Source organism: Taudactylus pleione, unplaced genomic scaffold (assembly GCF_031769625.1).
Source record: "Taudactylus pleione unplaced genomic scaffold, aTauple2 ptg000579l, whole genome shotgun sequence".
NCBI classification, from domain to species: domain Eukaryota; kingdom Metazoa; phylum Chordata; class Amphibia; order Anura; family Myobatrachidae; genus Taudactylus; species Taudactylus pleione.
In genome coordinates, this window is record NW_028284981.1 from 3,849,061 (window position 1) to 3,860,839 (window position 11,779).

The 11,779-nt window shown below is 45.3% G+C and overlaps 1 protein-coding gene across 1 annotated transcript; it reads right to left on the reverse strand.

Annotated features, from left to right (window-relative positions):
* Window positions 1–225: 225 nt before the first annotated feature.
* On the reverse strand, window positions 226–10,204 carry WDR45 (WD repeat domain 45). The gene is made up of 11 exons (XM_088453386.1): window positions 10,100–10,204; window positions 9,938–9,999; window positions 8,119–8,193; window positions 7,932–8,036; window positions 7,735–7,831; window positions 4,981–5,075; window positions 4,305–4,384; window positions 4,019–4,227; window positions 2,491–2,592; window positions 622–767; window positions 226–542 (listed from the first exon to the last, which is right to left on the reverse strand). Exons 2-11 carry the CDS (start codon window positions 9,984–9,986, stop codon window positions 433–435), a joined length of 1,068 nt encoding a protein of 355 aa, XP_088309512.1. The 5' UTR covers window positions 9,987–9,999; window positions 10,100–10,204; the 3' UTR covers window positions 226–432.
* Between the last annotated feature and the right edge of the window lie 1,575 nt (window positions 10,205–11,779).

Sequence of the window (11,779 nt, forward strand, 5' to 3'; positions counted from 1 at the left end):
TAAGTAATGTATGCACTTTGTTTTTATGAATAAATTATATATTTGTTTTTATTTTCAATTCTTGTTTTTATATTAAATCTCTTGTTACACCGTTAGCGCTGAGATCACTTTCATTTCTTGTACACATTACCAAACTTACTGGACCCCTCTTGGTATACTGACAGCTGGTATCTCATAACCAACTCCTTATATGTTTCTACTTTGCACCTATACAACCCTGGTATGTTCTCATTAAACTCCTTTATTACTAAGAAACATTAAGATGAATACATACAAGCAATGACATCCTATATACAATAATAATAATACTGCATGACACAGCATTAGTGCCCAATGTCCGTAGACTCTCTTAGATGACCAGTCTGATCCATAGTGTTCTCAGGGCCTGACCCTGTATCTTCAGCACACAGTCACTGCCACGTCAAGAACAGCTCAAAATATGTCATCATCGCAGATGTCCAGATATACATCGAAGGCCTCCCGGTTACAGTTCCCTTCTGGGGTGAAGACGTACTTGTGAAACGTTCCGTCCACGCAGACCGCTGTGGAAGAGAGAGCCTGGTTAACCCTTCTGTATAGTGTGGGTGGGGGGCTTGTGAGAAAGGGAGGTAATGGTCTCACCTATGACAGAATTTACATTTTTGGAGGTGTTTTTGCCAAAAGCGCAGATACAGGCAGACTCGGCAGGGACGGTGAAACTGGCTAAGCTCCACTGTGAATCCACGTACTGGCCGATCATAGGACCCACTTTACCGACCCGTGCCAAGCTGAAACAGGAGAACACCTCAGTTTAGTACAAACCAGTAGATATTAATACTGAATCTTCTTCACTGGGTCTTCTACAGACGGTATGTGCTTGTCATTCAGAGATGGACGCCAATGCTCTCGCAGTTGTGAATTTCTACACAGCGACTGTGCGAAAATATGCAAATGTCGCAACCGACGGGATTCGTATTAAGATGCCCGTCTGCGGCTTTGCAAATCCAAGCGGCTGCATACAAAGAGGCAGCTCGGCGGGAGATCAGTGGACTTCTGAGTATTCCGATGGTCGCGTAGAATGGCCGCCGGAACTTAGACGCTGGAGCCATTTTCACTGCGAACGGGATTGTAGTCGCAGGCAGAGAAACGCCCCGAAAACGGTTGCGACACACTTGCGTTTGAGTCAACGCCATGTTGCCGCCCACAAACGGTCCCTGCCTGTCAATCAATATGTGAATAGTCACTGCGAGTGACGACGGTAATGACACTCGACGCATGCATAGACCACCGATAATTGCTGAACTGCATAAACATTGGCATTGTGTCCATCTCAGAATCAGGCCCAGAGATGTTTATTATCATTGCCTTTAGACATGACACAAAACAGCTCTGTGGATACAATCAAATGCAATATACAAAGCTGCGCTGTGTCGTATGCAAAGGCAATGAAGCTAAATTATACGAAAGCTTGGTGAAAAATGCAAAATGAAATTCTTGTACAGTATGTAGTAGAAGGCAAAACTAAACTAATTCTCATCTAATCAAAGTTATCGGACAGTCGGCAAAAACCATTAAACTTGACGTCGACAAGGTTACTGCCTAAACGATGAATGACTTTCAAGTAACAAAATACACCCTTGACCTCCAATGAGCCAGTGCTGCAAATAAATCATCTACACTGGGCTTATTGTGAACACACTGAAAAGTAAGCATTTGAAGCATTATTTTTAGCGTTATTGCCAAATCAAATTATAGGGCTTCTTATAGGGACCACATCCACAACCTCACGGTATCATGAACCTCCCGCTGTACAGCACTGTGTAACAGGATGTAGTCAGCATCCCGGCGTGCGGGATGCCGGCGGTCTAAATAACGGCTCCTGTATCCCAGCACCAGTATCTCGACCGTCGGCATCCCGAAGGTAAGTATCAGGGTGTTAGGGTTAGGCACCGGGGAGGGAGGGTGGGTTAGGATTAGGGGAGATTAGGTTTAGGCACCGGGGAGAGGGTGTTAGGTTTAGGGTGCAGGGAGGGGGAGGTTAGGCTTAGGCACCGGGGAGGGAGGGTTAGGGTAGGGGTTGGGAAAATACTTACCATGCGTTCCTATGGGTGTCGGGATTCTGACCAGTGGCATCCCGACAGCCGAGATTTCATACCCAACCCCTGTGTAACACGTCGCCCCTTTATATATAAAGTATAATATTTGATACAATATTGCACAGTTTAATTGTATGATTTATAGTTTTTGGTGTATTTGAAATTTTTTCAGATATTTCTTGAAAGTCTGCATATAAATCAGGCCCCACAAACGTAAACTATAAAAGTTCCCAGGCGTATATTCATCTGATCTGCGTTGCTTTTTATTGCACATGTAGGATGCTGTGAGGAGCCTGGTTTTGCAGTTTCTCCTGACACATAAATGATTAATCCCCTGAATGGCAATGCAGAAGCCCTGAGACAGAAAGCACACTACTCTCTCTGCTGCGCCCTCAGAGTGACTCGTGTTACATACGCAGAACGGCGGTTCAGTTTGGTGTCCTTCAGCGCGAAGATATGAACGGTGCCTTTATCACTGGAGCTACACAGGAAGGAGCTGTCGTGGCTGAAACTGATACTGGAGGGAAAACAAGGAATAAGATTCTAATTATTTTTTTTTTAATGATTTTAGACATGAGGAATTAAAGTTACAAAATGAAATTGTCAATTGGTTTGGAATCACTGTAGTTGTTGGTTCAATGTTCCTTGTACAGCATATATTTGGCAATCTCTATATACATATATTTGTTTTTCTTTTGTACACTCCTTCCATTCTATGAACCTGCTGAGAGTAAATAATCCATGTAATAACGGTTATCACTGGCTTAAAGCACAGTTAAAAGTAGCATAGACTGTGGGAGAAAGGCTATGGAGATACATTCTGCCTCTGCGCCTGCAGCCTTGCTGTGATGTGCTGTGCTGTGCTGTGCTATACACATACCAGTGGTCTGGTTGCACCCAATACACACGGATGTGACCACTGACCCACCACAATGTTCAGTCACCCTGCCCAGCAAAATCTGGATGAACAGATCCCATTTGTAATATACCCCATGTTAGCCTAAAAATAAAACCAAGCAAAACACTATACTATTAGGTTAGCACAGGGGTAGCCAACCCTGGTCCTCGAGAGCTACCAACAGTGCATGTTTTCCAGGTCTCCTCACTGAATCGCAAGTGAAATAATTAGCTCCACCTGTGGATCTTTTCAAATGTGTCAGTGAGTAATAACTACACCTGTGGACCTGCTGGGTGACCTGGAAAATGTGAACTGTTGGTAGCCCTTGAGGACTGAGGTTGGCTATCCCTGGGTTAGAGGACGCACACAACCACCCCAGGCCTGTATGACTGAAATCATCCAAACCGCACGCAGGGCATGTTCCGCCCAAAAGCACAGAGTTTAGATGCGTAAAGCCGCTAAACCCGTGCAAAGTACTCCGTGCGCCCAAACACCAGACTTTTCACGGATTTCTGTTCGTCCCCTCAGGAGGGTGCCAGCAGAAATCATGCATTTGCGCCTGTCGACAGAAACATTTGAATAGCTCAGACGTGCGCGGAAAAAACCCGGGGCGCGCCAGAACAACTGAATTTCCCTCTCTATATGAACATCTTGGGGGAATATATACAGCAATTATTTACGTTTACCTTTGCTTTCATGTATATGTTTTATTGAGCATAGAAATGATAGTTTTATACATGGATTATTCTATATAAATGTATTAGGAGTCTGTTTACTAAGCAGTGTTAGGAGACAAAGTGATAAGGTGCCAGCCAATCAGCTCCTAACTCTCATCTCACAGGCTGTGTTTGAAAAATGACAGTTGGGAGCTGATTGGCTGGTACCTTATCACTTTTCACTCTGTCTCCTAACACTGCTTAGTAAATAGACCCCTTAGTGTATTACGCAGGCCTGCACAACTATTATTTCATTTTTATTGATGTGTATGGTAGCACTGCGTAGCCCCTTACCATTCCGCACAACATGTCATGCACGGTATGCTTACCAGTATAAAGTAGCCGGGTCTGTGCCACGTCGGAGCTCCACCAGCTGCTCCCGCGTCTGCGTGTCAAACAGCCGTATTAAGGTGCCTTTGCGGGATGCAGAGGCCACCAGTGTGCCTTGCTGATTGACGGCCAGGCAGCCCAGTTCACTCTGATGGGCATTTATGGTGAATGGGGCGGAGGAGCTGCCAGGCTTGGCATTGCACAGATCCTACAGGCAGAGCGAGAGCTTACATTAGTAATATACCATTACCCTGCACCAAAGCGCTATAATGAGACTAAACTTACCACCAGCTGAAGGCTGCCACATTTATGCCCCGGGAAAACAAGCAGCTGTTTCTCCATACTGGGGCACAGGTCGCACAGGCCTGGGGAGATGAACATTGGTGTAATGAACAGGACATACTCTCACCAATCAACTCATTTATTCATTGGAATAAAAAAAATTAAATAAAGCTCAGAATTGGGCAGATAACAAAATAAGGGGTCTATTTACTAAGTAGGGTTAGGAGACAGAGTGAAAAGTGATAAGGTACCAGCCAATCAGCTCCTGTCATCTAACAGGCTGTGTTTAAAAAATGACAGTTAGGAGCTGATTGGCTGGCACCTTATCACTTTTCACTCTGTCTCCAAACACTGCTTAGTAAATAGACCGCTAAAGACCTCAGGTGAGTGCCAGTAAACTGTACAGTATGTGTCATTTTCAGGGACCTACCAGAAGCATCATGCGTTGTGGCTGCACAGAGCTGCTTAATATATTGGTGCTATAACACTAAAGTGCATTCCCATCAATACCTGCTGTTGTGGTGCTTATTATACAATTTATTATCACAGTGGCCCACGCACATAATACAGACAGACTAGTCAGAAACCAACCATCAGAACTGAAAACCAGGACCAGTCTGTCTAGCCGTAAGGTGCATTTTGCCTACAGTTATATCTTCATACGGTAGGAAGTTTTTACCTTTAGGGTTGTCTCGGGTGTCAAACTCGAAGAGTTTGGTTGGATTGTCAGGGAAAGAGTAGACATAAATCCGATTTTTCAGTATGATGACAATTCTGTAACAGGAAACGTAGTTCTGTCAGAAAGACGAGCAAGTCAATATTATGCTAACAGGATCTTATACTTCAGACTCTGCAGAGTATCCCATCTAAATGTTCTACTACTCATTTACAGAGATTATTGGATTACTAAACTCTCTAGATATCGCTAGAGAATTGCCTTATTAAAGACAACGTGACAGGGGATGTAGTTATAATACTGACAGTTGGGATGCCGGTGGTTAGAATGCCGATACCGGAATCCCGACGGGAAGTACTGGGGTTTGGCACTAGGGCAGTGGTTCTCATACTCGGTCCTCAGGACCCCACACGCTTCACATTTTCCAGGTCACCCAGCAGGTGCACAGGTGTAGTCATTACTCACTAACACATTTGCAAAGTTCCACTGGTGGAGCTAGTTATTTCACTTGTGATTCTGTGAGGAGACCTGGAAAACATGCACTGTTTTGGGTCCTGAGGACCAAGTTTGAGAACCTGTGAACTAGGGAAAGGGTTAGGGTTAGGCACTAAGGGAGGAGGTTAGGTTTAGGGGGTAGGGGAGGGTTAGGTTTAGGGTGCCGGGAGGGTGGTTAGGTTTAGGCACTGGGGGGGGGGGGGGGGGAGGATTAGGTTTAGGCTGCAGGGAGGGAAGTAAAAAAGGGGGCCTAGGTGCTGAGGAGTTAAATGACCCTTACAGATATGGTTCAGCTGACTGAGGGAGTCGCTCTCACCAAAACACAACAAAAAATAGTACAAAAGCAGCCGTAGTATTTGAGGGTTAGGAAGTGAAAAGCACTCAGAACAGTACTAAAAATAATGCAACATTTATTGGTGCAATAAACACAAAATTAATACTATGATAAAAAGTAGCAGCTACAGTGAAAGGCTGTGACAATATAAAATCAAAAGAACATAAATTAGTACTTCAATGAACAATAAAATCCTGGAGTCAAAAACACCTGAGTAATGATGGCAATGATGATGTTCCTTGGTAGGAAATGATTCCGTAGTGGGTATATTATAGATGGTGCACATGCTAGATCAATGCAATTCCAAAGGAGCAAGTTTCCTGTAAAGTTTCCACAGCGCTGAATAATACCTGCAAAAGTGATGGTACCGTCCCGTATTGTAGTAAGAGGGATTCCGGTAATAGCGGTATAGCAAACCGCTTCCACGGATAGCTGGCTCCGGTGTTCAACCCGGTCTAGGGGGAACTCACGTGGTGATGAGAAGCCGCTCTGGAGGGTCCGTGTAACTGGTAAATTCCGGCAGGTCTCAGTGTAGGTATTTCCACAGGTGAATTGGAAGGCGTGGGTGTGAGGCTGTGGGTAAAGCCGCTCACAGGTTATGGCAACCAGATCGGCAGTGTCCGTTGTAAACTGCTGGGGTAGGTGCAAGTGCTACCATTCAGTGCTCGCAGGATGAAGGTAAGCATGAGGCACCTACGCGTTTCGACGTCATCCTGACGTCTTTTTCAAGGTGAAGGAGGGGAAGTGTAGGGAGAGGGGGTGGGATAGGATACTGCCCGACACATGTAGGTATACTAACCCTGTCGGGAACACAGCGTTGGGATTCTGACCGTCGACATCCCGTACCCAACCTCGTGACAGGTGCAGGCTTATATATTCTGCATAATTCTACTACCCAGATATTCTCCTAAATATCTGTAGATCTGCAAATAATTCCTTACAGAATTTCGGCAGTTTATTTGCACAATCAACCAGAATATGATCAAGGGAATAGTAGTTTACTAACAGCAGTCTGCAGATGTCTCAGCTGATGAGCTCCTGATACTTTTTACATTTATATTAGTGAATATTGTTACTCTTTAATATAAACCAACTTGCATTGAGGGCTCAGTGGTCCTTTAAACTGACCTGGAACAATCATAGAAGGTCAATTTCTGAATTTTCTACCAAATTGCTCCAACATAACTGCAAGTGATGAACTAACACAACTAAGAAAACCAAATACGGATCTGAGGATCTGTTAGCCCAATGTGCACAGCTACCAGGTGCCCCCATGCTGCTTTTGGACCCACGTGATCTCTGCAGATTAACATGGGTAGCCTAGCATAAAACATGCCTGACCATCCTGTGATCAGTCCTGCCTAAGTGTCAGCAGCCACACAGCATGTTTGCACCTTCAGGTTACTTATGTTTTAAGTCTCCTGATGAAGCTTTCCGCCATGGGTAGAATAGTGGAGCAGCTTTGTGTTGTGCCACAGACCAATACAAGTAACAAAGCTGCCCGCTGATATAAATAAATAACAAAACAATAATGCAAACAAAAACTGGAAATCCAAAAAGTGTATTCAGTAAAAGTCGCAGGAGGGCACTTACCAGAGAATAAAATTATAGTGTTCATTCTAGCCCCATGCACCTGTTACAACCCCTGCAGTTCCCCTTTCCTGCCTGGGGTGTCGCTCTCTATTTTGGTGCTTCTTGCAAACTCAGCTGATGCAACAAACTGCTGGGATACAGACCAGAGTGAGCTACAAGCACCAGAGCATAGAGTGACACCCCTGGCAGGAAAGAGACACTGCATGGGTTGTGACAGGTGTAGGGTGCTAGATTGAACACTAAGAAATTCCTAAAGGTGGAAAACAGCTGAACATTCCTTGTACCAAGGAGCAGCACCTTTCCAAAGAGACAGATATACCTATGGAAATACTTACTTGTCAGATCTCAGGCGTACACTGAGCACGGGTTTAGTAAATGTAAATTCCAGAACCAGTTTATCCTTTCCATCACGTGAATCATCCCAGATCAGCACTAGACACAGAATAAAGACATGTAAGCACTCCGCCTGTACCATTGCCATTTTACTTTGTCAGAATGTGAAAGGCAAAATAAAGGCTGTAATGTTCTCTACCTGATATATCAGAGAATTTGGGATTACTTCCACCTCCAACCAGCGCCAGTAGATTACACCTGTGTAGCATTTCCACCTGTCCGACGCTGCCCACCTGTTCCAGGTCTAAGAGAGAAGGAAGACGATTAGCACAGGTGAGTGGGATGAGCCGCCCTCCTCACCCCTGGGCTCAGTCTGCTGTACTCACCAAGGTGACCCTTCTCCATCAGTGGCTCAATGTTAAAGATCCTCACTCCTGTCTCCATGGCACAACAGAAGCAGCCTAGAGCACAATATAATAACACTCAATGGCTGTAGGCCTACAACATACATCACTAACTCGTGTCAACATCACAAACCACTTTGGGTAGACAGGTCCACAACAATGTGCATTGGATAGCCTGACTGACATATAGAAATGTATGAACACACGGGATCTCTGTGCACTGATAATAGAGAACTAGTACAGTAGGTATACAGTTGAGATCCCGGCGGTTGGGATGTCGGCGTCTGCATTCCGACAGTATTGGAGTTAGGGGGAGGGTTAGGCACTAGGGAGAGGGTTCAGATTAGGCTGTGGGGAAGGGGGGAAAAGGTTACATCTAGGCTGCAGGGAGGGAGGGTTGGGATATTTATGGACAGGTGTCTGTATCCTAACTGTCAGGATGTTGGCATTGGGATTATGACCGCCGCCATCCTGAGCCCCGGCATCCCGTACCCAAACCTGTTCAGGACGGGCAAGCTCCTAGTAGTCAAGAGGTGTCCAGACTCTAATTAGCCTAGTGAGTAGAGAGCAACGACAGCGTTCGTCCATTAGTGTTGGATCCGAGATGAACCACACTAACCAGTGCAGGTGTAGGGAAGCAGAGGCACTACCACAAAGAAAAAAAATAGTATAGCGAAGTACAGTAGGGAGCACCCTTTTTCCGTATAGTAGTATTTACAGCTATACGGAGAAAGAGTGCTCCCTACAGGAGTTATCCAAGTCCCTTACAGATTGCTTACAATCAACAGAGTGGGAAGTGATGATAGTTTAGCTTGGTGTCCCTCCACATAGCAGCCCAATTACTGACCATTAATAAATCAGCATATCATTGTCACCCATAAGGTGCAGCACTATCACTACTAACCCCCATTTTAGAGTGTTACTTTTACACCAAATTCCCGGTCCAGCCCGGGTCACTGAACACTGGATTCAAGACATAACACAGCAGCTTGAAATGCGTTTACACCGCAGGCTGGACCCAGTTTATTGCCGGGGCTTCTCCTCTGCTGACGCTGGAGATGACATCATCTCCAAGCGCCAGTGAGCCACCTGTCCCTATGCTGTAAAACGGACCTGGGTTGGCTGACCCAGGTCATCCGTTTACACCGCCCCATAATCCGGGTCCAACCCTGTTCGCTACCCGGGTTGGATTGCCGGGTCACAGGACCTGGGCTATTTTTCAGAGACCCGTTTACACTAAGCCACGACCCAGGTTTCTTGGCTTAAAAGGGGTATTTGGTTGTATAATGTATTTGCTGCTCATCCTCATGGCTACTTTGCATACTGCTGCCAGCTGTGGCAATGCCATTGCTTCCCTACACCAACTAGCGTGGTTCATCTCAGAGATCTGACACACAGGGACGAGCGCTGACATTTCTGTCTAATAACACATAGAAATAACTAAGAGGTGGACAGAGTCGTGGATCAGTTCATCACAATCAGACTGCGACATTATTTTTAATTTGCAGACACGGTTTTTGGCATGACACCCCTTGTGCGGGTGAGGGACCATGTTGGCGGTGTAGATGTGACACATAAACCATTGTATACAGTGCCTAGGACATAGGCAGCACCTGACTCCCCAGCAGCTGTGGAACTATAAGTCCCAGCATGCCCTGATACCTATGCGTTGGTAAGGTATACAGTTCAACAGCTTTAGTCTGTCTCATCTGTGTGCAGGAACGGAGTAAAGCACATGGCACTGCAGATGATGTCACCGTAGCTGCCCCTGAGGTTCTCAGTCTGCACCTCCTCCACTCACTCTGATCCTGGTTGAACCGGAGCCCGTTCACACCGCGCTGTTGCGTCATGGCTCACCCCCAGCTGTAAAGAAAACAAATGATGACGTAACGGGAACGCAACACCCGGTCTGACTGACCCCTTACTTCACTATGACTGTCTAGCCTAGGGTAGCAGCACGTACCTGGGTCTCCTCCGGGTGACAGCGGCTGTGTTTTTCACTCGGTGCTTCCGTGTTTACATGCTAGTCTGTGTCATACGGAGGAAATGACGTCAGGATGGGCAGCGGCCCCCTGCGCCACCATTTTAGATTCTGGCAGAGCCCGTGACTTGCCCTTACTGCGAGGAAGCAGCTAGACCCCCATAGAGTAGGCCGCAGAGGTCTTCAACCTTGGCCCTCCAGCTGCTGTGGAACTACACATCCCAACATGAACTGCCACCTTTTTGATCTACCAGCATGCTAAAACTATGGCAGTGCATGCTGGGATGTGTAGTTCCACAGCAGCTGGAGGGCCAAGGTTGAAGACCCCTGGAGTAGTGGGGGGGGGGTTTCCTTTTCGTTAAGCAATGCATAGGGCGCAGACTAGAGTGGCAGGGACCGAACATTAATCTATCAACATATAGAGTAAATCTATAATCAATATATAGGTTATGCAATGGTTTTTGGTCTTTTCTTGAAATGCAGAGTTCTCCCGGGCTATTTCACAAGTGTCTGAATTAGAACTGTTGGTTAATATTTTTTTGTTCTGTGCATCAAATACAGTCTTCCAGCATCACTAATTATTAAGGCACCAATTGCACACGTTATATTGCAAAATATCTGTCTCTGAGGGCCTGTAGTACTCAAGGTTCTAAAGATAACACTACTGTACTTTTCCATACGTTCCCTTTTAGAGGCCTATGTACTAATATTCATGGAACTGCTGCGATTATTAACGATTTTTTTGTGGCGGATATTTTAATTCTTAATGAAAATTTTCCGTTTATGTACTAAGGCAGTGGTTCTCAACTCAGGACCCCACAGTTCACATTTTCCATGTCTCCTGACAGGGGCAGTCATTACTCACTGACACAATTTAAAAAATCCACAGGTGGAGCTAATTATTTCACTTGTGATTCTGTGAAGAGACCTGGAAAACATGCACTGTTTGGGGTAGTTTGAGTACCTGTGTACTAAGGGAAACTCACAGGGACAGAGGTTACCGCAACCGCTGTCTCTGTGCGTTACATTCCCGACATGTTGTAGAAGTCTTTCACGTCTGTGCGAGTTTACCTTAGAACATAGCGGGGATATTGTCATTAAAAATGAAAATATCCGCTGCAGCACAGATACTTAATAAATCACAGCAGTTCCGTGATTATTAGTACATAGGCCCCATAATACGTAAACATTTAACATTTTTCATTTCATGTTGTTTAGAAATGGACATTACATCCTCTAGATGTATTATACAATAACAATTTACATTTTATTTTTTCAATTTCTTTCAGTTAGATTTTCTCAAAAAGTCAGAGGTTCCTAAACGCGGACCTCAATGCCCCCCCCCCCCCCCAACAGTTCAGGTTTTAGAGATATCCATGGCTGAGCACAGGTGGTTAACTCAAATTGACTGAGGTACTAATTAAAATCACCTATACTCAATTATGGATATATCTAAAACCTGAAATGTTGGGGAGCCTGGAGGACCACGTTTGGGAACCTCTGGTCTATACTATAGACTAAACGCACCATCAGCCTCTTGGATAAAGCATCCATCATACCATCTTCCTGTTTCATGCTCTAAAGAAGGGACCAGCGTTATATGCAATCTACTGAAGCAGCACCAGGATGGATTTTGCTAGGAAGATATTTGATTTATTCGGA